This window comes from Podarcis raffonei, chromosome 10 (genome assembly GCF_027172205.1).
Source record: "Podarcis raffonei isolate rPodRaf1 chromosome 10, rPodRaf1.pri, whole genome shotgun sequence".
Classification (NCBI taxonomy): domain Eukaryota; kingdom Metazoa; phylum Chordata; class Lepidosauria; order Squamata; family Lacertidae; genus Podarcis; species Podarcis raffonei.
In genome coordinates this window covers 1,489,302-1,514,169 of record NC_070611.1, presented here as the reverse complement: position 1 = coordinate 1,514,169, position 24,868 = coordinate 1,489,302, and the positions used below count along the sequence as shown (strand labels likewise).

The 24,868-nt window shown below is 43.2% G+C and overlaps 2 protein-coding genes across 12 annotated transcripts in view; one reads left to right on the top strand and one right to left on the bottom strand.

The window, feature by feature from the left end:
- DHTKD1 (dehydrogenase E1 and transketolase domain containing 1) overlaps positions 1-402 on the bottom strand; it is a 30,080-nt gene extending 29,678 nt beyond the window's left edge. For all 5 annotated transcript variants that reach the window (XR_008332382.1, XM_053405114.1, XM_053405117.1 and 2 more), the window contains exon 1: positions 231-402. Coding sequence is in view for 4 of the 5 variants with exons in the window: in XM_053405114.1 (XP_053261089.1) it covers positions 231-381 (151 nt within the window). In the remaining variant the exon portion in view is untranslated. The remainder of the gene's footprint in view (positions 1-230) is intronic.
- A 2,191-nt stretch (positions 403-2,593) lies between these two features.
- UPF2 (UPF2 regulator of nonsense mediated mRNA decay) overlaps positions 2,594-24,868 on the top strand; it is a 60,268-nt gene continuing 37,993 nt past the window's right edge. For 4 of the 7 annotated variants that reach the window (XM_053406830.1, XM_053406829.1, XM_053406831.1 and 1 more), the window contains exons 1-6: positions 2,594-2,713; positions 8,576-8,955; positions 10,417-11,196; positions 22,920-23,080; positions 23,777-23,974; positions 24,350-24,499. In XM_053406830.1, the coding sequence (XP_053262805.1) occupies positions 2,651-2,713; positions 8,576-8,955; positions 10,417-11,196; positions 22,920-23,080; positions 23,777-23,974; positions 24,350-24,499 (1,732 nt within the window). In that variant the 5' untranslated portion in view covers positions 2,594-2,650. Of the gene's footprint in view, positions 2,714-2,847; positions 2,924-3,495; positions 3,590-3,624; positions 3,644-8,575; positions 8,956-10,416; positions 11,197-22,919; positions 23,081-23,776; positions 23,975-24,349; positions 24,500-24,868 lie in introns of those variants that run through there. The other 3 variants (XM_053406832.1, XM_053406834.1, XM_053406833.1) reach the window with 3 other exon arrangements.

Sequence of the window (24,868 nt, the reverse complement as noted above, 5' to 3'; positions counted from 1 at the left end):
TCCGTACTGAGAGCAAGTCCCCGTGTGCCCAGAGGACCTTGCTCTCAGGTGAGGGGACCTTTGAAGGTGGCGTCTGAAGGCTGCCCTCCCGCGCGCTTCCCCCGGGACCCCTCGCGGAGTGGATCTGGATGGGCTCAGGATGCCTGCGGGCAAAGCTCTTCTTCTTCTCCCGCCCCCCCCCATATAGCAACGCACGGTCTCCCCCGCCCGCCCGCCATGCGCCCGCCGACCTGCTCTGCTGCGGGAATCGCGCGGCTCCGCGCCATCGGCAGCTCCGCTCTCCGCCTTGCGGCTCGGCTTGTAGCCGTAGACCCCCCTCTCGGAGCGGTACCAGCGCCGCCGCAGCAGCAGCAGAGGCGCCGGCGCCCGCCGAGACCCCATTCGCACTCCCAGCGCCACCAGCGACGCACGAGCCGCCGCCGCCATCGCCGCCAGGCCCGCTTGCTCGGTCCGCAGCCCAGACAAGCAAGGGGGCGGCCCCGGCCCCCGCCCCCGGCCCCGGTTGGTGGAGCTGCGGCGGGAGGAGCAGGCGGGACCGCCCCCGGGCCCCGCTCGGCCGGGGAAAACACGCCCGGCGCCCGCCTTGGGAAGAGCCGAAAGAGGCCCCATTTGCCGCCTTCCCCTTTTAGCTGCGGATCGCTGCCAGGACTCTCCTTTGACAGGCCCATGTCCTGACAAGAGATGGCAGCCCTCGAGAGAGAGGCTCCTTGGAATGAGGGGCGGCGGAGAAGGTGCTTCTCAAAGGCTGTGCCCCTCTGGTGTGGCTGGAGAGGATGGCGAGTGTGGAGGGCTGCTTCAAGGACTATTGAAGAAATGTTTAAATCTTTCAGGATAGTATAGTATAATATAGTGTCTATATAAATATATTCATTTGCAGAATATGGATAGATCTCTCTTCAAAATGAGAGCAAGAGCAATGGCTATTCTATGAAAGATCAGAAAGGAGAAAGGCTTCTTTGGGTTGATGAGATGAGAGTTTGTCTCAGATTAGACCTAATATAAATGAGATTACCTGGCAAAAGCACACACACACCTCGTTGAGTTTGTATACATACTTAAGGTACACATGTAAGAGGTTCATCTATATATTTTGGGAATTATTCATGTTCTTATGTAGCTGCATTTGCTCACGCAAATATTACTTCTGAAAATGTGGCTCAAAGAAAATACACGGTTTATATACACATACAGAAACAGGAAGCCATCTCTGGGCAGGGTTAAAACTAGGCTTTATTTCACCTGGGTCAAAGACCCAGTTTGGCACCCCTCCATGCACATTTGTGTACACACATACATAGGCTGAGACCCTCAATGGCACCCCTCTGGAGGCTTCACCCAAGGAAAAAACCTGGCTAACGCCCCCTCCCTCGGAGGTGAAGCAGTCTCTGGGCATCCATTGCTGTGGATGTAGTGTGCGGTGTACAAAACAGCTCTTCCCCACCACCACCTTTGTACTTTGGGGTCACATATAATCTTTCTGCCTAACCCCATTATATTTGGAATACACGGAAACTCAGGCTTGCTACAAGTAGTCATCATCTTTGCTGCTTGTTTTTGTTATTAAGCAGTGAGCATAAAACACTTAATCTCAGGGTTGTGGGTTTGAGCCCCATGTTGGGGAAAAGATTCCTGCATTGCAGTGGGTTGGACTAGATGACCCTTGGGGTCCCTTCCAACTCTACAATTCAATGATTCTATTATATACAACCTGAGCCTGCAGGGGAGGAGTTCATGGCATCAACACCCCAGAAGGTCTTGCTTCCAGCTTTGGCTTCCAGCAGAAGTCAAGCATGGCTCTCACTCCCTGGCTCTAGTCCAGCTCTCTCTCACCCCACTCTGGTCATTGTACTTCTCACTACCAGCCAGGTGAGTAGTGGCATGTGGTCAGGGAGCTAGAAGCTAGTCCCCTAAATGTTCTCGGTAAATTATAGTATTAAAGCCTGGTGCCTCCTTCCCAAACCTGGGAAGCTTCTGCCGGGCTTAGGGAGGGAGGTGCGTGTCATCCCATCGCCCTCGCAAGCTGGTGCCTCTGGCCCGAACTGTTTCCCTTCAAAAAATTTCACTGCACGGCACTGCAGGTGAGGGATGCAGTGGTGGGACCACCCATTGGTCCTTCCTTTGTCATACTAAGACATTTTGCTGCCTGAGGTGAAGAACAAGAGGAGGCTCCCCCTCCTCCCCACATACAGAAGTCAACTGGACGGGGAATGTGAGCGGACACTGTCCTCCACCATATCTGAGGAGAGCAGGTTTGGTCAAGGGATATAGCTAAACTAGCTATACATTTTTGCAGTGTGCATTACTTGCGTCTCAAGAAAGAGAAGCAAATTTCGCTATGTTTAGGAGGAGAGCGCGTGCACGCTTACGCCCCAGGCGCGCTCCCTGGGACGCGGCACCTCGGACTCGGGGAACCCTCGGCTCTGGGCCCGAGTTCCCCAGGGAGCAAAAGAGCGCCTTGCACCGCCTCGCTTTCAAAAGCTTGGGCGGAGGGCGGGAGAGGCTTCTTAGCTTCACCCCTCCTCCTCCCCCGCCCTCCGGAGAGGCCCCGCCCCTCGGGCACTTCCGCCTTCCCCTGGTAACCAAAGCACGGGGTTGCCCCGCTCTCCCCTCTCCGTCCCAAGGACCCCGCCAGCCAGAGCTGTCTTGGGCGATGCCTGGCAAGCGTCCGCCCCTGTTCTCAGCAGCCCGTCCTGGGAAGGGACCGCGTCTGCCGGTAGGTGAACCCTCAGACCAGTCTTTCCCATCACCCTTCGCCCTGGACCCAAAGGCGGGTGGCGGCGGGGTTGCTTCCGAGCAGGTGATGCCGAGGGCAGCCTGGGGGGGCGGGGTCCTCGTTTGCGTGGGGGGGGGGAGGAGAAGAAGAAGAAGAGGCTGGCGGAGCTGGAGCTGCAGAAGCTGGAACCGATGTTTACAGCGGGCCGAGGTAACCGCCCCTTCACCGTCCTCCGTCCGGGGAGACGGAGGGGGCAGGGGGCTGCTCGGGGGGGGGGCGTCGAGATGGGGAGCCCCGGGCGGGACGGGCCTGGTCGGGGCGCCGCGGGACAGGGAGCCCGAGGACGGAGCCCTCCGCGGGGCTGCCTGGGGCGGGGGAGGCCTCTGCCGCGCGAGGGGGGCGGCCGGGAAGGCGGCGCTTCTGGCTTCCTGCGGCGGCATCTGCGTGGGGGGGGGGGTGTCCCGCTGCCTGAAAGTGACAGGTGTGGGGAAGCCGACCAGGAGGGCGTGGGTGTGTGGAATGGCGCCCCCTCTCTTGAGTCGGTCGTGGAAGAGGTCTCCTTTTAAATTAATAGTAATAATAATAGTAAAAATGTGTTAAAGAAGGTATTATCTGAATAAAAACGAAAGCGGAGAGAAAAGGAGACGCGGAGGCCTCTCTCCCAGAAAGTGGCGGACCCTCCCCGCTCTCCCCGGGGAGCTCCGTGGAAGAAGAGGTCTTGGAGGGAGCAATGCCGCCGCGCGGGGACGGGGCAGGACGAACTTTAAAGGAAAGGCCGGCCTTTCCATACTCGGGGAGGTTGCCCATGTCTGCAGACAGCCCGGCTGCTTCAGTCCTTGGCCACTTCCTTTGCCAGTAGCCCTGCCATTGTGGAAGGTGAGCGGACCAAGATGCTCCCAGTGGTTGTGATGCTTCCCAGGGTGTGAAGTGGTGAGTGACAAAAGCTCATCTGATGGGGCAGAAGTTTTGCACTTAGCCAAAGTTCAGTCTTCTCTTCTTCAGCTCTTGCTTGTTCTTAGGCTTGTCTAAAGCTGTCAAAAGCTTGGTATTATTATTATTATTATTATTATTACTACAGAATTGTTCTCAATACTCTATTCCTTGCTGTTCTGAAATAAATCTGTATGGCAAGCTGCTCTCTTCCTTGCTGTTTTGCCCATGGGCTCTCCCTTCACTTTCTCTTTCCAATAGCTTTAGATAGTTAACTCAAACATGTATAGTGCCATTCCTTCTTTCAAGTGTTTTCTGAAGCAATTCATTGTGATTTAGGATTAATAGTGTCCACAATTCACAGCAGTTTAGGATTGTTCTAAATTTAGGATTTTACTTACAAGCCTGGTTCAACTATGCTTTGTTTTGCTTTTAGTTCTTCACAAAGCAGCAGTTCTGGGCATGCGCACGGACTGAACACAGTAGGACTTAAAGCATTGTTTAAATATACATAATATCAGGCTGCTGTAGTTTGCTGATCTGTGATATTATCTTTGCCAGTTGTTTCAATAAGTTAAGTGACAAAGATAATGCAATTAGAATGTGCATGTAGACTTTCTTGTCTACTGTGACATGTGGCAAGCAACAGTGCAGTGTATGGGAGAGGTTGGGAAAGTTAGTGACACATTGCTTATTCTCAAAAAGCATGTACTTGTATTTAGAATGCTTTAACATGGCTTACTAGGAACCATGCAGGATTGCTGCTGTTGGGTTTCATGTACTTTATACCCTAGTGACAGTGTCTTAAGTATGTACACAGCATTATGACCTGAAAGAAGAATTTTCATAGGATCATAGGGCTGTAAGGGATCTAAAGAGCATTCAGTCTGAACACTTGCCCCTAAGACAGGAAGCTCCTTATACATATCTTGGGTTAGTCATTTGGTGTGTGTTTTTTTAAACCACTTTGGTCAAATATTGAAAACAATTTGTTAGAATTCTTACAGAATTCTACAGACCTGTACTTACTACAGCCCCTACCATTACCTGGGTGTTATAAGGGAATTAACAAATGGAATTAACAAATGTAATCAGTTGTTAAAGTTATTGATGTTATGCAAATATGTTCATACTTCTACCCCTAAACCACAGTAAATAGTGTAGCTGTTGAACTTTTTGAAAATGGCATCAAACAAACAAAAAACATATGTAGTAACAAGATAAAATTCAGTTTTACACTGCTGAGTAGAGAGCAGGATGTCCCTACTCTTGAATGAAATTGCATATTTGGGAGTAATGGCCCATGTTTTCTACAGCTCCACATACCTTTTGTCTATCTTGTATCAGAGGATGTGAAAATGCTATTTAAAAGGTAGGACCTCTACTTACACTTGTTTGTGGCTTGACAGGATATTTGACATAGTCAAATAAAAGGCAATCAATAGACCAGCACCAGCCTGTTCACGTCACATGCAGATTAATCCATCTCATCCATATTACTGTGCCACAAGCAGAGAGCAGAGGCACCCATATATATATATATATATATATATATATATATATATATATATATATATGTATATGTATGTATATTTCTACATCTATATATCTATCTGTATATCTATATATCTTTTTGCCCCAGGACATATTTTTATAGAAAGGAAGGATAGAAATGCTGAAAATATATGTATATCTGAGGAGTCTATGAGGTTTGATGAATTACTAGGTAAAATAATGTTCATGGCTCAGTTTAGTGAGCCAGGCTATATATTTTAGGGAAAGACATGCATTCATTCTGCCCCCTCCTTACAGTAGGGGGAAGATATTGAGGAAGAAATTTTGAAAGCTCATACAAAAAAGTCTTTTGTATTTAAAAATAATCCAGGAATCTAAAAAGTGTATAAAAATACTTTAGATGTAGTGTTTCTGAGCTGTTTGAATAATGAAACTTGACAGTACATATGTTGATGAAAGGTTTCAGAGGATGTTCTCAGTTGATCTTTAGCTAGCACAACTTAACTTCCTTGCAGGGCTCAACTTCTGCTCTGTTTTCATTGTCTTCCTTCCTTGCATGCAAGCAAATAGTACACATTTCTTTGCCAGACTATGGAAAATCACTCCACGTGTGTGTGTTGTGGGAAAGAGCTTCTTGGTAATTAGCCATTAGATTCTTTTTATCCATCAATCACACTTCCTTTAGTTTGATTGTGTTCCAATATTACTCAAGTGCAGGCAGCACCTGAGATTTGTCCACAAAAGAAATGAATATGCATTGCTTTGAGGACAATTGCTGTTGTGTTGTAACTTAATATACTGCACTGTAATTAACAGTGGTTTCAGAATTTTTTTAAGTGGTGTTGGTTTTAACCTGGTAATTCTTCAATCGAAAAACAAGCTTTTAACAGAAGTTATGTTGCAGTTCATCTCTTTTCTAGATTTTCATATGCTTTCATTTGTGAACTTCAGTTTATCACCTAGTGATCAGCTTTGCTGGGAACATGAAGTTTTGTTTGTAAAACTTTTTATCAGGATCTCCATAAAGGGGTGGCTTATTGATATAAAATGGACCAGATCAGGCCTGCACAACTATTTCAAGTGACGTGTGCACATAAATATGCATGCTTCCTACTGATAGTCACCTGAAGAGAATTAATTACAAATTTGATTTTAGATCAGATCAATATTGTAACCATTCCAGTTCTTAAATTTTGGGCTATTACTATCTTCATTCATCATATTGCTAATTTTATGAAGCAATCCATTTTAAAAGTTGAAAACTTTCGATAGAGAAATAAAATAGTGGAACTCTTTTGGACAACATTTCAACCCATATCACTGCCTAGGACTAGGTTTATAAAGCTTGGTTGTCAAAGAGTAAAGTACGAATGGGGAGAAAGCATTTATTAGAGGTCATGGAATGGGAATCGTTTTTGAAAAGATGGATGTGAATGCAGCTTTAAGTATAGTGCTTTTGTTTTGCACTAATAATACATCAATTTCAGGGTGAATATACAAGGGCTATTGTTTCATGCTTTGTATCTGGGTTGGGAAGAAATGGGTCTTGAGCTGAATAAAAAGCCCTGGGTGCAAAAGAAACAGCCAAGGTGAGCAGAAGTAGTTAGTTCTACTCCAAAGTTATTTGTATACACTGTCGTAACAGCAGTAGAGTACTACTACTGCTTCTTCGGTGTTAAATTACAACTGATCAAGTGTTATAAATGCTGTAGGAGTGTTAATGTTGCGTTGGCTAGAAGATGTTCAGTAGTAGATCCATCAATGAAGTAGTGTCAATGCTTAAAAACAACTGTTGTGGTAATTCTCACTGTTTTTCAGGTATGCTTAAGAGTAGACAGAGATTTGGAATATAACTAATGGAGTGCAAAACTGACTGTAATACTTGTTTTTATCAAACAATTATTAGGTGGTAAATATCCTGTTTGTTGTCTAGCAGTAACAACTAACTGATGTAGTCTTGGGTTTTTTCTTCCAGATTTTAATGGTGAACATACGTTTTAATGCGTGTGCTGTAAGAATTCAGAGCTTAGTTTTGAAGGCACTTCAGTGTGCATTTTATTGGAATGTTGTGGTTTTAACCTATCTAATAATGAATTGCTCATTTTAAAGAATCTTAAAGAGCTAGTATTTGTAGGACTGGAATAAGAAAGTTTTATCAAAAATAGTTAGCAACTGTATCCCTCCTCCCAACAAAGTGCACCAGTCTAATGCGTTTACTTAAACTTCCTTAATTGTTTGCAGGTTTTGTTCTTTAATTGTCTCAGTGTGCAGCTTTCAATTAGAGGATTCAATACACTACTGTAAAGGTGTACATAATACTCATATGTGCATGATGATTTGTTTAACTCGGAGGAGCTTATCAGGTCCATACAATGAGTTTGTAAGTTCCATAGCTTATTTGCTTGAAAGGAATTATGTGTATTTTCACAAACGTGCTAGAAAATAAGTTATAGTTGTGTGTAAAGTTGTCAGTCCTTGAACAATAGATCACTGTTGGTCTACTACGAGTATATTACCCAAAATTTCCTTCTCTAATGATAAACCACTTATAAGCAGATATTTTGAAAATGTTTTCAAGCAAGCAACTTTTTTGCTTATTTTATTTAATTGAAGTAACTTGGTTATAGTCAGGCATATAGAAAAAGCAATTGCTGGTATGCTATTGTAGTTCCTTTTGTTCAGCTGCTGTGACTTTAGTCCTCTGATTGTGACACTTGGTTAAAAAAAGGCAATCCAGTGTATATTATTGAGAGTGGAATTAACTGTTACGGGAGACAGGGGCTTCCAGTGGACACAGTATCCTCATTTCAAGGTTTGCCCTTCCCCAGCAAGTAGAAAACTTCCTCTAGGTCATGGTTCTGTATTTTTCTTCACCACCAGAAGCCGGTGATGACAAACAGGAAGTCAAAACTCAAGATGCCACCATATGTAAGGGAAGGAATATAATTTATTACAGGAGTTTGTTTCTGGTGGTAGCTCGATGTTCTGCCCTCAGCTGTTCATGGTTTTGCTATTGTGTCAGAGGCCCCAAAACCCTGAGCTGAGTTGAGATGACTACTTTAGACAGCAGATTGGGGGTGTAAACTGTAGAGTGAGAAAGGGATGGACTCAATTGTGCAGCTTCACATTTCAGTGGGATTTGTGTAGGAGAACATGTTAATTAGTGAGAAGAAGGATACCATTTGGATTTACTTTATCGGTTATCAAAATGTCTTGGGCTGCTTCTGTTATGTACTGTGTGCTGAAGGAAGGCATTTGTGCATTTAGCAGTACTTATCACCTTCCACTAATAATCAAGCCAGTTTGACAGCACATAGCTCTGGAAAAAATATCCATTCGTAGTTTAGAAACAACATTTTGAGGCCTTGATTATTAACTTGTGAATGCAATGACAATGTGTTGTTAATAATCTTTCAGATCTGCCTGGGTAACATAATGCCAGCAGAGCGTAAGAAATCGGCAAGCATGGAAGAAAAAGAAACATCATTAAGTAATAAAGATAAGGAGTTCAACGAGAGGCGGTCAGGTAGCAGCCGGGACAAACCCAAAGAGGATGTCAGGCTTGGCATGAAGAGAGAAATGTTAAAACCACCTGAAGATAAAAAGAAAAAACTGGAGGAGGAGAAACGGAAAAAAGAAGACAAGGAGCGGAAGAAAAAAGATGATGAGAAGATAAAATCTGAAGAAGAGCAGAAGAAGAAAGAGGAGGAAGAAAAGCAAAAACTTGAAGAAGAGGAGAGAAAAAAGCAGGAAGAAGAAGTAAAGCGACAACAAGAAGAGGCAGCTGCCCAGCTGAAGTAAGACTTTATTATTTATTTGCTGCTAGTACCTAGGTTTTCACACTCTATAAGAGAGGGTGCTGGGACACAGATGGGGAAGCACAGGGAGCTAAGGATTGGGTGGGTTGAATAGCTCCATGGAAATTGTAAGGGAAGTTGCTCCATTTGAAAGAAGAGCTGCGTTTTCCCCTTGTGCAGAAGAAATGCTTGCTACTAGGTTGTTGGGCTATGGAAGTACAATACAAATAGACAAGCCCCACTTCAAAAAGCTTAAGAAATACTGATGCCCAGGAACCCAATATAACTAGTTCTGTGCACCCAAGGTAGCTTTCTCCTTGTGTTCCTCAAAGTACAGATCTATTTTTCCACATCATAAGCCACTCTTGGAGCTTAGTAGACTTTGCTAAGTGGTTTGTGATATGGGAGGTTTGCTGGTCAAATACAGTAGGAAATCCCACTGGAAATGCCCAACAGAGCTCTTTAGATGCTGGTCTGAGTATTCGCAGAAAATTTCTGACTGACAAGCTACTTCATTTTCAAAGGGTTGCTGGTTAGAAGCATCACTTCATTACAGTGGTACCTCTGGTTGTGAACGAGATCCGTTCCAGAGGCCCGTTTGCAACATGAGTAGAACGCAACCTGTGTCTGCGCATGTGCGGGTAACGATTCACCACTTCTGCACATGCGCACGACGTCATTTTGCATGTCTGTGAATGCGCGAGCAGTGAAACCCGGAAATAACCCTTTCCGGTTACTTGCGGGTTGCCGCAGGACGCAACCTGAAAACGCTCAACCTGAATCGAACGTAATATGAGGTATGACAGTATAACAATAATGTCATTTTAAAATGTTGCAGTACAGATATAAGGAAAAAATAAAGCAAGATTACTTGTTTAATGAATTTTGCAATTCATTAGGAAATTCATTTATCTGCACTTTACTGCTTTAAAATTAGTGCTATCACCAGACTGAATAAATTTGTTCATTACTCAGACTAGTTCCGATTTAAATTTGCATATATTGAAAGCATTTTTAATAACAAAAAACATACTCTTAGACAGTGAATGTATATGTTGCAGCTGGCACCATCTTAGTGAAACGATCCCTTGCGAGAGTGAAAGAGGAAAGAGGAAATTTTCTAAGATGGCGCCTGCCATCTGTAATCTTCATACATTCTTGGGTGAAATCCAGTGCTGCATCCACTTGACCAACAGGTGTTCACCCTCCTCGTCTCTCCCCTGCAACTGTCCAAGTCCACCCAAACCTCCTCTAGAGGGTCCCCTAAACTTCCAGAGCAGATTTTGGGAGGGCAGGTAGGAGAGGAAGGTGAAGTCTGTTTTGTTGCCACAAAGACGTCATTTATTGCAACCTTTAAATAAAAAATATGTTGCTCTGTTAATTAGGCTTGCCTTTTTAGTCTATTACAATGTTTAAAATTTCAGCCCTACTTAAACACAATATTCTTCATATTCTGTTTAGAGAGAAAGAAGAAGCCCATCAGCTCCACCAAGAAGCTTGGGAGCGCCACCAAGCAAGAAAGGAACTCCGAAGTAAAAACCAGAATGCATCAGACAGCCGCCCTGAAGAGAACTTCTTTAGCAGGCTGGATTCAAGTCTCAAGAAGAACACTGCCTTTGTTAAGAAGTTAAAAACTATCACAGAACAGCAGAGAGACTCCTTGTCCCATGACTTTAATGGCCTCAATTTAAGCAAGTACATTGCAGAGGCTGTTGCTTCTATAGTGGAAGCAAAACTGAAAATATCAGATGTGAATTGCGCTGTGCACTTGTGTTCTCTGTTCCATCAACGTTATGCTGATTTTGCTCCATCACTACTTCAAGTCTGGAAGAAACATTTTGAAGCCAGGAAAGAAGAGAAGACATCCAACATTACTAAACTAAGAACAGACTTGCGGTTTATTGCAGAATTGACAATAGTTGGGATTTTCACTGATAAGGAAGGCTTGTCTTTAATCTATGAACAAGTAAAAAACATTATTAATGCTGATCGCGAATCCCACACCCATGTCTCAGTGGTTATTAGCTTTTGTCGGCACTGTGGAGATGACATTGCTGGATTGGTACCAAGGAAGGTTAAAAGTGCATCAGATAAATTTAACTTGAGTTTTCCTCCCAGTGAAATCATTAGCCCAGAAAAACAACAGCCTTTCCAAAATCTGCTGAAAGAGTACTTTACATCTTTGACCAAACATCTGAAAAGGGACCACAGGGAACTGCAAAATATTGAAAGACAAAACAGGTAATATTTTAAATGCTCTTAAATGAATTGACAGGTTTCTAATACTTGCTAGAGTTTCAAAATGGATTGGGTAAAACTTTTTTCCGCCCCAAGAGACCACAAAGTATAATTTCATGCTTTGAGGTTTGAATTGGGGGGAAATGGACTAACATTACAATCCTACATGTCAGAAGCAAGTCCCAGTGAGTTCAGCGGGGCTTACTCCCAGGTAAATTCTCAGTAGACCCACTGAAATTAATGTGCCCAAAGTCATGTCTGTTAATTTAAATGGGTCTACTCTGAGTATGATGTTGGATGCAACCCTTAGTCTTATAACCATCTTGTAGGTTTAACAGTGTCTTCTGCCTCTGATTTGGAATTATTCACATTGTAATTTAGGAATGTGCTAGCTTTTTTTTAAAAAAAAATCCCTAGCAGCTTCTGTTTTTCCATGTGGATGCACTCTAGTTTACAATATTAAGTATTTTACAGCCTCCTAAATTTCATTGTGCCTGCTTTCCCTTAGTAAGCTTTTGGTATACCATAAAATATGGTTAATGTGGGTGGAGGAACAGCAGCTGCATTCTAAACTGGACCTTCATCCAAAACATGGGTTCGAGGGAGGTGTACATTAAAACCAAACAATCAATACAATCATTAATCTTTTTTAAAAAGTAAAATCAAAACATAGAGGTGGTAATCTGTCATGGATGCATTACTTGAGATTTCTGCATTGCAGGAAGTTGGACTAGATGACCCTCAGGGTCCCTTCCAGTACTACTATTCTATGTGTCTATAACAAAATCAAAGACACCAATAACAATTCAAAAACTTAAAACATAAATATTTAAAAACTGTGAGTGATACTCAGTATTATTCATACTCAAGAGTAGATATGTTAAAATCATTGGACTTGAAACTTTTGGTGGGTGGGTCTACACTAATGTACCATATGTACTCGAGTATAAGCTGACTTTCAGCACATTTTTTATGCTGAAAAAACCCTCCTTGGCTTATACTCGAGTGAGGTGGGCGGCAGCAGCGGAGGGATGAGCGGCCTAAAAGGAGCCCTTTCTCACCGCTGGTCCCGCCGCTGCCACCCGCCTCTCACAGGGGCAGGCACAGGAGGTGCGGTTGGGAGAGGCGCTGCGCTGTGCCTCTCCCAACTGCGGCTCCTATGCCTGCTCTTGTGAGCGGCAGAGGCAGCAGGGACGAGTGGCCCGAAAGCAGCCCTTTTGGGCTGCTTTTTTTCCTCCACCGCTGCCGCCACCACCAGGTTTGTGGTGTGGTGAACCGGCTTATACTTGAGTCAATAAGTTATGCCAGTTTTTTGTGCTAAAATTAGGTGCCACAGCTTATATTCGGGTCGGCTTATACTCGAGTACATATGGTAGTTAGATATCGCCCTGCATTCCTTAAGAATTGTTTGCAGATTTGTATAGAAGAGAAGTGGATGGGGTAAGTGTGGGATAGGGCCACATAAATTTAGGGAAATGGGGCATTGAGAAAGGTAAGGGAAGTTATGTGTAACCAGAGAAGCAAGATACAATATCACATAAGTATGTGTATGGATGTTTAATTCTGCAGGAATGGTAAATCCATGTGTGTGATGGCTCATTCCAACACCTGTGTTTCCTGACTTGCCCCACCTTGACTATTTCATTATCTTCCTCTTGTGCATTACATTTAATGAATAAAATTGAGTTTTAAAATTGCTGACTTTGAAGCTATTACTTTAAGAGTACAGGTTCCCCATTGGCATGAAAGAACATTTTCCTCCCCCCTCAGATGATACATCCAGTTTGTAATTTTGTGGATAGCATTGGGTGTATTGCCAGCATAGGTCTGCAAATAGTCTCGATCAAAATATTGAGGTGCACCTGCAAACTCTGGACTCATTGCACTGAAAGAACTTGCTCTTCTGCAACATTTCTCTGAATGAGCAGTTCTGTGTTGGCATCTGTCTGTCTCAAGAGACAATGAAGCGGTGCGCCTTTGGGGGTGAAGTCAAGCTGTTGAAAAGTTGTGGCGACTGCTGTGGCTGTGGAGACTGTTCTGGTAGAGACATGCTCATTTGCAGCTGGGGCAGATGAAAGCATCCAGTTGTGCTGCTGCAGGTGCACCATAGCGTTTCTTCTCTCTGTGCTCCTCCCATAGGTCATTTCTCCTTTGGTCACTACTATGGATACATGACTTGTCTGCCTGTCTCCAGGCACTGTGGTTGTCTGCAAGGGATTCCCACATGGCAGGGTTGGTGTTGCCAACCTTCATGTCATGTTTGCAGACATCTTTGTAACACAGAGTTGGTCTGCCGATGGGCCTGGTGCTTAAAACTAGCTCCCTGCAGAGCACGTCCTTGGGCATCCTGCCACTTTCCAGTCTGTGGACATGACCAAGCCAGTGTAGATGTCACTGAGACAGGAGTGTGAACACACTGAGAATGTTGCTTAGGAGAGCACATCTTTCTTTGGAATTTTGTCCTGCCATGTGATACCCCAAATTCTCCTGATGCAGCACATGTGGAAGGTGTTAAGGTGTTGCTCCTGACAGTTATAAGTTGCTCACGACTCCCTTCTAGAAATCAATGTGTTCAGCACACAAGCCTGGTAGACCTTCACCTTAGTACTGGACGTTAGCATCACATTCTTCCATACCGTTTTGGAGAGGCCACCCATTGTCATAGCTGCCTTGCCAATACGCTTGTTCAGCTCAGCATCAGTTGAGAGATTGCTGGTTATGGTGGCTGACCATAAGGCCTTTGTCAGGTCTATGAAGGTGCTTCTGCTGTTGGCATTTCTGCTGCAGGTGGTTCAGTGAGAAAATGACATCTACTGTTGAGCTCTGAGCTCTAAAGTCACATTGTGACTAGGGCTTGACCCCCAAGACAGTGACTATAATATGTTGTGAACTACATGGGTGAAGGCTTTCCGCACGTTACTCAGCAGAGAGATCCCACAGTAGTTGTTGCTTTTGTTCTTGCTGGAGTCACACATGTCTTGTGGCATGGATCCTTGCTCCCATCACTGCAAGAGGAGGCTGTGGAGGTTTGTAATGAGGAAAGTATTTAAGCTGGCTTTCAGCACTTCTGTTGGGGTTCTATCCTGTCCTGGGGCTTTACCACATGCCTGAGAGTTGATAGCATCCTACAACTCGTCAAGGGAGGGAGGAACATCCAGCTCTTCAAAGACAGGCAGAATCTGGATACTTTTAATTGCAGAACCCATGTTTTCCTGCGAGTACTATTCTTGATAGTGTTCTGCCCATTGCTTCATTTGCTTGCTGTGATCTGTGATGATATCTTCTGACAAGGTTTTCAGCGGTGCAGTTTTCTTGATTGTTGGTCCAAAGGCTTTCTTCATGCCTTCATACATTTTGTGAGTGTTCCAGTGTCAGCAGCGAGTTGGATGCTGTGGCACAGCTTTAGCCAGTAGTCATTGGCACATCATCTACCAATCTGCTGGGCATCACTTCTTGTCTTTCTCATTGTAGAAAGTGTCTTTTCACAAGGAGCATGCTTGTAGTTCAGGAGAGCCTCACACTTTGCAGCAATAACAGGTTCCATGTCCTTTATGCTGGCCTCAGACCAGTCAAGGGTCTGTTGCTCTCTTTTGCCAAGGAAGACCTAGCTGTGCTGTAAATTCCTCGCTGTTGTGGTTCCACCTTGCTTTGACACTATTTCTGGGGCAGTTCAGTAGAGCTTGTTTAACAGAATCAGAGAAGCGTTCACGAAGTTCAGGAATGACTGTTCTAGCAGTGTTGATTTGAGGGCCACACTTAATGCTTTGTAATATAGGCCTTCTTTGGCTGGAGATGGATCTTGCTCACTACCAGGGACTGATCCATGTTGCAATTGGCTCTGTGGTAGCTCTGTGTGACACGGAGTGTGTGACACCGATCGCTTGGTGACAATCAAGTCCAGTTGGTGCCAGTGGCCTGACCTTGGATGTCTCCAGGACACGAAGTGCTTTGCCTTGGTAGTGAAGAACATGTTTGTGATGCAGAGGTTGTGATATGAGCACAGCTCAAGCAGCCTTTGTCCGTTCTCGTTCATGCTGCCAATACCAAAGTAGCCTATGCAGTTGTCACATGTGTGATTATCTTTCCCATGGCATTGAAATATCCCAGCAGGAATAGGTGTTCACAATCTGGGACCCTCCTGACAGCCTGGTCTAGTTCCTCATAGAACAGGTCTTTGGTTTGTAAGGCTACACAAATCCGGAGTGGAGTCCCTAAGGCAGTTGGATGGTGTCCTGTATGCCTCCTTCCAACAACTCCTGCATCCAAGCTGGTGCCAGGCATATTGCTCTGCTTTTCTCTGGACCACATCAGCAACAACCCAGGACCTCCATACACACTGCCCTGGCTTGCGCCCCAGAGAGGTCACTTTGGTGCTGCAAACACAGAAAAACAAAACGAGGTGGCAGTAATGAGTTATAAGATCAACCTGATTGGTGTATGGTACAAGTGCTCCCATTGGTGGGAGGGGAGAGATCATTATGTCGAGATTTCTGCATTTGTGAGAACTCATTTATGAGAAAGGCTTCAGGAGTAAACCTCAAGGAAAACTCAGTACCTGCTGCCTTGTGGGACATCTTCAGGAGAAGAAGAGGCAGTTCTGTAAAGTGGAGGTATTCGTTAGTGAACACTGTAAGCAAGTGTTTACAGAGCAGTTGCTTTCTGGAGCATAGTGTTTTGAGATGCCAACTGAGATACTGTTTTAACAGCTTTTTCATCCTAGCTGCATGCTACTGAATGTGTACAGGGTCACTTCCTAACTGCCAGTCTGAAGCAGAGGCAGAGTTTTGATGTCTAGCTACCAATATCCAGTGTTCACCCCTTGTGTTCATCCCTTGCTTGCTTTCCTTCCATTCTGGGTCTAAAAAAGAATAGAATTGTGAATGTTTAGTCCTCTAATCACCTGCGCGAGTAACCCTACATTTGCATATTACTATTATTTATTATATTTGTTAGTCAGTTTTCTTACCAAGTATTTCAAGCAACTTACATAAAAATCAGTTAAAATCCTAAAGGCACAATATATTGTATTTTTCTGTGTATAACACAACCCCATGTATATATTTTTTCTGGGTATAACATGACCCCTTTTGTAAGTTCACTGAGATGTTGAGAACTGGTGCTGTAACTCACCACGTATTGGCACTCACTGCATACTCTTTTAGGCCAGGAAGAGCAGGCAAGCAGTCTCCTCGCTGATGTTCCCTGCTACCGCTGTGGCTCCAGCTCTTGCTTACTTACTGTATTTACTTGTGTATAAGACAACCCCCAATTTATCACTAAAAAATTTCAGGGAAAAAATGTCATCTTATTATACATGGGAAAATACAGTACGTAAAAAGAGTAAATACACAGCTAAATAAAAAAGCATATCTGCAGGTCCTACCCACTAAAAGAGGCAATACCACTCTTAAAAGTTAAGGGCCAAAAGTCTGGGGGAAAAGAAAATTCTTTGCCTGGCACCTAAACCTGGTTACAGATGGCACCAGGTGCCCTAGGGAGAGCATTCCACAAGCAATAGACCACTCCTGAAAAGGCCTGTTCTGATGTCCTCTCCCTCTGAACCTCCCATGGAGGGGGACACAAAGAAGGGTGATGACCACAGGATCCAGGTTGGTTCATGTGGGGAAAAGTGGTCCTTGAAGTAATGGGGTCTTGAGCCACATAAGGCTTTATAGCTCAAAATCAGCTAGTACAGTCCTGCCAGTATGGGTTTTATATATTCTGACTATCATACGCCAGTCAGCAGTCTGGCTGTCAAATTCTGGTAATGTGAGATGGGCTGCTTCAAGTGGCAAGTTTTGGGGGCACTGTTAAAGGATATCACATTGCCACCTGTTTAGTTTCTTCTCATATTTTCCATCACTTTTGTGAATATGTGTTAGATTTGAATTTTCTTTTGTAAGCACTTTCTAATGACTTGCTATATGGTCAGATATGTTTGCTAATGTGCTCTTTGGAAATGACACCTGTAATAATTGCTCTGAGCTTAGAGCCCCTTTGGGTGCATTCAGGTTTTTGGAAATATTTAAATGAACCCTGAATTGTGGCACTCACTCACAAAATGCTTGTGTACTTTGCCCATTCTTGTCTGGCTGCTCATCTTTAAATTTAGAACCAATGGTGCTTTGAGTACATCTAAAAGAGGCCTGTTGAGATTGTTGGTACCTTGGGATGCGAACAGCATCCGTTCCGCAGCCCCATTCGCATCCCGAACGGAATGTAAGATGCAACAGCGCGTGCACGGGTCGCGTTTCGCCACTTCCGCGCATGCACGTGACGTCATTTTGACTGCGCATGCTGGAGCGGCGAAACCCAGAAGTAACGTGCTCAGTTACTTCCGGGTCGCCGTGGAGCGCAACCCGAAAATACTTATCCTGAAAATTGTAAAGTATTGCACTTGGGCAAAAAAAATGAGAGGCACAAATACAAGATGGGTGACACCTGGCTTGAGAGCACTACATGTGAAAAGGATCTAGGAGTCTTGGTTGACCACAAACTTGACATGAGCCAACAGTGTGACGCAGCAGCTAAAAAAGCCAATGCAATTCTGGGCTGCATCAATAGGAGTATAGCATCTAGATCAAGGGAAGTAATAGTGCCACTGTATTCTGCTCTGGTCAGACCTCACCTGGAGTATTGTGTCCAGTTCTGGGCACCACAGTTCAAGAAGGACACTGACAAACTGGAACGTGTCCAGAGGAGGGCAACCAAAATGGTCAAAGGCCTGGAAACGATGCCTTATGAGGAACGGCTAAGGGAGCTGGGCATGTTTAGCCTGGAGAAAAGAAAGTTAAGGGGTGATATGATAGCCATGTTCAAATATATAAAAGGATGTCACATAGAGGAGGGAGAAAGGCTGTTTTCTGCTGCTCCAGAGAAGCGGACACGGAGCAATGGATCCAAACTGCAGGAAAGAAGATTCCACCTAAACATTAGGAAGAACTTCCTGACAGTAAGAGCTGTTTGACAGTGGAATTTGCTGCCAAGGAGTGTGGTGGAGTCTCCTTCTTTGGAGGTCTTTAAGCAGAGGCTTGACAACCATATGTCAGGAGTGCTCTGATGGTGTTTCCTGCTTGGCAGGGGGTTGGACTCGATGGCCCTTGTGGTCTCTTCCAACTCTATGATTCTATGATTCTATGATTCTATTTATTTCGAGGTATGACTATACTGTATTATTCTTTTTCGTATTGTGACTTCTCACTGTGCAAAAATGCTATTTTTTCCTTCTAGCACACTTAAAGAAAACATCACTGTCCAAAATGGCTTTATTTAAAATTGAATAATCCCCTACATGTGCCTTGGTCTCCTTAGTGAAAGGGAGGGATAGTAATGTAATTGATTCTCAGCTGATTAACACTTACCAATCAGATGACTTATTCCCTTGTTCTGATTATCAGGAGATGATGTTATTCCTTGGTCCTGCTCCAATCCTCTTAATTAATCCAAGTACAGTGGTACCTCGGGTTAAGTACTTAATTCGTTCCGGAGGTCTGTTCTTAACCTGAAACTGTTCTTAACCTGAAGCACCACTTTAGCTAATGGGGCCTCCCGCTGCCGCCATGCGATTTCTGTTCTCATCCTGAAGCAAAGTTCTTAACCTGAGGTAGTATTTCTGGGTTAGCGGTGTCTGTAACCTGAGGTACCACTGTACAACACTTCCAATCTTAATCCCTTATTTTAACAGCCACTGGTGTGATGACTTTCGTTCGTATTTAGCTATTCCATATTCATAAAGTTTGCAAGCAGTTTATATCCTGTACCTTTCTGTGAAATATTTGTTTGCATTTGTCTTTCCCTTCATGTTGTAATCAAGCCATCATCTTCAGCATCCTCTCCACCCCCAAGGGCTGAATTCTCATTACGCCACAGCCTTATGCCATCTTGCCTTTTCAAACCAAAAGTGAATTGTCATCTGACCATGGCTCCAGGCAGACTTCCAACATTTTCTTCTTTCAACCTTTCTAATCTACTAACAAGCTGGTGTCTCACCAAAACCATAATAAATCAAAGTTAGAGCCCGCTTTAGAAGGTAATTCCACCAATCCTCACAACATTTTCACACAGTCTATTCATTCAAATAATCCATAAAAAATTATGAAGTTCTTGTTAATTCCCTCTTGCATTCCATTAACAGTTCTAATTAGTGGTTTTTTTCTGGGGGAATGCGAGGGTGCGCATACCCCTAAACATTTTGTGAATCTAAGTTTGGCCTCATTGAGGGGCAGTATTTCAATATGAGTAGGAAAAGGAGAGTACCCCTAAACATTTTTTTAAAGAAAAAAAGTACTGGTTGTAATCCATTGATAATTATATTCCATTAGTAATTCTTCTTCAGTGAAGATTTGCCGAATCATAAAACAACAAATATAATGTAGAGAACAAAGGCTCCCCTTCACTTACATTCCAATCCAATTACGGCCAAAATCCTCTCCAGATCAAAACCGTGGGGGATTCATTTAGAAGGTTATCTTGTCTCCTTCATCCAGAACACACCTGTTTCTTTAGTCCAAATTCAAATCCATCTTAAGAGAACGGAAGGACCTCTGCTCATGGTGACCGTGTTGGAGAGTTTCCAATATGTGAAGTGCTATGCACTCAGCATCCCTGCCCCCGCATTCCGTTGGAACGAGAGGCAGATATCGGATGATCTGCAAGTGAGAGCTCACCCCCCGACCGGGGGGGGGGGCTTGCAAGGATAATTGCTCTCAAATTATCCTTGATGGGTTGCACGGCCAGTGTCCACTATTGTGGGAGCCGCTGTTCACTCTGGCGGAAATTGCCGGAAGTCCAGGCTTGAATTGAGTTTGATCCCTTCATCTCCGTTTGCATCCATGCACTCAGTAATCAAATTCATGCTGCCATCGTTCAATATTAGCCGGTCACCTGCCACATTTTGCGACTGGCAACCAACCTTTTGTGACTGGCTGGAGATGTCCAAGTGCCACCCTTGCCACCTAGCATCGGCAAGATAGGAAAACATTCATCTTTTGCTGCTGAGCTACTTTTCTAGAACACCTGATTTGCTTGGCAGCAAAATAAAATATTTTATTTATTTTTGCTGCTGCGCTGCTGGCTGAATCAGATGTTTTGCGAGGTAGCGTGGCAGCGAAAGACATAGCTAACCTACAGATCACCTGATTCTCCCGGCGGCTTTTTGTTTTGTTTTGTTTTGCCGGGTTGCCTGATCTGGTAGCGTTGCAGCAAAATAATAATAGTAATAAACATAAAAATATGCCTAGACATTTTGTTTTGGTGCCCACAACCTAGGTTCCGGGAGCCACATGGCTCCTAGCTTTCATATCCCAGTTTCTAACACTGCTGATTTCCCTCCTAATTCACTAGCCTCTGTTTGAACAGCTTGCTTGCTTGCTTGCTTGCTTGTTTGTTTATTAAATTTGAAATCCACTTTTCACCCAAAGATCCCAGGATGGTTCGCAGCATAAAAATGCAAGATAGAAACACAAAATACATAATAAAAACAATAAGAACAAACTAATAACCTTCCCCCCCAAAAAACCACACATATAAAATAATATAGGATGTTAATCGGCTTAAGGCCTGGTTGAAGAGTAACCTTTTTGCCTGGTGCCTAAAGGTATATAATGAAGGCTCCAGATGCACCTCCTAGGGGAGAGTTTTACCCATTGTACCTTGCTGCCTCCTCCTGGAATTCCTTCCTAAAACCTCTCCGGTGTCACCACCCTTCAAAATCTGCCTCTCTTAGTTTAAACTTCATTATTCAGCATGAATATGTATTTATATGTATGTAACTGGACTTGACACTCAATATGCCAGCAAGTTTGGAAAACTCAGCAGTGGCCAGAGGATTGGAGAAGATCAGTCTACATCCCAATCCCAAAGAAGGGCAGTGCCAAAGAATGCTCCAACTACCGCACAATTGCACTCATTTCACATGCTAGCAAGGTTGTGCCTAAAATTCTACAAGGTAGGCTCAAGCAGTATGTGGACCGAGAACTCCCAGAAGTGCAAGCTGGATTTAGAAGAGGCAGAGGAACCAGAGACCAAATTGCAAACATGCGCTGGATTATGGAGAAAGCTAGAGAGTTCCAGAAAGACATCTACTTCTGCTTCATTGACTATGCAAAAGCCTTTGTGTCGACCACAGCAAATTATGGCAAGTTCTTAAAGAAATGGGAGTGCCTGATCACTTCATCTGTCTCCTGAGAAATCTCTATGTGGGACAAGAAGCTACAGTTAGAACTGGATATGGAACAACTGATTGGTTCAAAATTGGGAAAGGAGTACGACAAGGCTATATATTGTCTCCCTGCTTATTTAACTTATATGCAGAATTCATCATGCGAAAGGCTGGGCTGGATGAATCCCTAGCCGGAATTAAGATTGCCGGAAGAAATATCAACAACCTCAGATATGCAGATGACACAATCTTGATGACAGAAAGTGAGGAGGAATTAAAGAACCTTTTATTGAGGGTGAAAGAGGAGAGCGCAAAATATGGTCTGAAGCTCAACATCAAAAAAACGAAGATCATGGCCACTGGTCCCATCACCTCCTGGCAAATAGAAGGGGAAGAAATGGAGGCAGTGAGAGATTTTACTTTCTTGGGTTCCATGATCACAGCAGATGGTGACAGCAGCCACAAAATTAAAAGACGCCTGCTTCTTGGGAGAAAAGCAATGACAAACCTAGACAGCATCCTAAAAAGTAGAGACATCACCTTGCCAACAAAGGTCCGTATAGTAAAAGCTATGGTTTTCCCAGTAGTGATGTATGGAAGTGAGAGCTGGACCATAAAGAAGGCTGATCGCTGAAGAATTGATGCTTTTGAATTATGGTGCTGGAGGAGACTCTTGAGAGTCCCATGGACTGCAAGAAGATCAAATGTATCCATTCTTAAGGAAATCAGTCCTGAGTGCTCACTGGAAGGACAGATCGTGAAGCTGAGGCTCCAATACTTTGGCCACCTCATGAGAAGAGAAGACTCCCTGGAAAAGACCCTGATGTTGGGAAAGATGGAGGGCACAAGGAGAAGGGGACGACAGAGGACGAGATGGTTGGACGGTGTTCTCGAAGCCACCAGCATGAGCTTGACCAAACTGCGGGAGGCAGTGGAAGACAGGAGTGCCTGGCGTACTCTGGTCCATGAGATCACGAAGAGGTGGACACGACTAAACAACTAAACAACAACAACAATAACAACAACTGGACTTGATCACATCCATTCCTTTTCTTCCCCATGTCTCCCTCCTATTATTTGTCCCATTATTGAAATTTATATTTCAGCCTCCAGGGTTCTAGCTATGCTTGCATAACTTTTAAGTACAATCATTGTTTTAGCCAAAATATGGGGTATAATTTGAAAATAAAAGCGAATCAATACTATAAGTAGTAATAGCTATGAGAAAGTGAAGAATGCGAATTTATTTATTTCGAAGGTATTGATAATTATTTTTGGAGCAGCTTACAAATAGGTTGCTGCTGAAAACGTATGGCTTCAAAGAAAACATTTTTTGCTCTTACTGATCGTATACTGATCTTTTTCTTTAAAGATTGCAAAGCAGCTTTATCCTCCCTTTTTATGGGCTCAGTAATACGATTTTTAATAGTCAAATATTTGTTGATGTTGAATATTCTTAATGGATTTTAACTGGATTATTCTAAGAAGAATTAAAATCTAGAGTTACAATTGTTTGTTCATACTTGGAATCTTCATTGCTCTCTTTTTTCTTGGTTTATATTTCTAGGCGTATTCTGCACTCTAAAGGAGAGTTGAGTGAAGATCGGCATAAGCAGTATGAAGAATTTGCTATGTCCTATCAAAAGTTGTTGGCAAACTCCCAGTCTTTAGCTGATCTCCTGGATGAAAATATGCCTGATCTCCCACAGGATAAACCAGTGCCTGAAGGTATGGAATTTCCTAGTTCAGAAGGCAAACTTTTTAGTTCTGATGGAAACACAAAAGCATATTAATAGCTATTCCCCCCCCCCTTTTTTTGAGAATGAAAACAAAGCAAAGTGAGCAACTTCTTGTGATCATTTTGTTGCTTTCCTCCTAGTATTTCTTCTTGGTGTCTCTGTTCTTTACTTTGTTTTTTTTATATATAAATTTTATTAATTTTCATCCAGTTATACATTTTATCCCGAATACAACAAATTATGACTGTTTTGGACTTCCTTCAGCGTCTCTGACAATCATCCATATTTATACCTTTAATACACATTCGCTTCTTTTGTATTGCCAATGTTCCTCCTTACTCCCATTATTTCTAATAAACAATACTTATTTATTTTTTACAGTGCCTCTTGAAATCCCACTAGCGTTGTGTTAACACCACAAATGTTTTTCAGATAGTCCACAAATTTTCCCCAGTCCTCGATGAACTTTTGATCTTTAATATATCTAATTTTCCCAGTTAATTTATCCAGTTCCGCATAGTCTGTCAGTTTTAATCTCCATTCTTCTATTGTCGGTCGTCTCTGTTCTTTACTTTGCAATCCCCACTGATTTCATCCCCGTGTATATTAGAAGGAATTATGTGACAAATTGATACAGATACTGAAATCTGCTGTAATACATAACATTCTGCTTTTTATATTCCAGAACATGGGCCTGGCATTGACATTTTTACCCCAGGCAAACCTGGTGAATATGATTTGGAGGGGGGCATCTGGGAGGATGAAGATGCTCGAAACTTCTATGAGAACCTAATTGATTTAAAAGCATTTGTGCCGGCTATTTTGTTCAAGGATAACGAAAAATGTTCCCAGATTAAGGACTCTGGTAAAGATGATTCTAGAGGTACATTTTTATTTTTTTTGCAACATTGTTTTAGAAGTTGTGATAGAGAGGGTAGTAGCATTTTATCCTGATACGTGTATATGCTAGCTCTGCAGCACAAGTGTATCTTCTTAACAAATTGCACTTTGCTATTACGATACCTATGCCTACTGAGAAATCACATGAAAACTTTATTTTCTTGGAGGAGTAAGAACAGTGCTTAAAACTTATTGAAAAATGAAGCTGTTCTAAGAGGCAGTTTAAGTGTCAGTGATTAAAGAGACACTCGCTCTCTGTATTATATTTTCTTCAGAAACTGTAAACTATGAACATGGAGGGTCAAAGGGCCAGGTAAAAATTGGGAAAAGTATGTACATCTTACTATTTTTAAAACAGAGTTAAAAGAAACTAAGGAAAACAAAGATGTGTCTGGTACTGATGATCTGGAGTTGGACCTGGAGAATCTGGACATTAATGATGATGCTCTTGAATTAGACTGTGGTGATGAAGCAGAAGATCTCACAAAAAAGCTTCTTGATGAACAAGGTAAAAATAATATGGAGAGGTATATTTTTGTCTTTATTAGTTTTCCTAAATTGAATTTATTACCGAGCCAATCTATAGCAATGCGTATAATTTTTTTCACGGTATTGACAAAACTGTGGATACGCTACTTCATTTTGGAAGCATTTGCGATTGTGCACAATAGTACTTTCATCCACTCTGTTACATGACCTCTTTTTAGTGTTTCCATGACCAAAGATGCTTCTATGCCTCAGCCAGGGAATTGCTTTCAGTGAACTAATCTTCATTACTACTAGGGCATGCTGTCAGTAATACTTGTTCCCTGTAATTTGATATCATTGCCTGTCAGCAGAAAAATTGCTCCTTGGCAAGGGTTCATTAATAATGCCA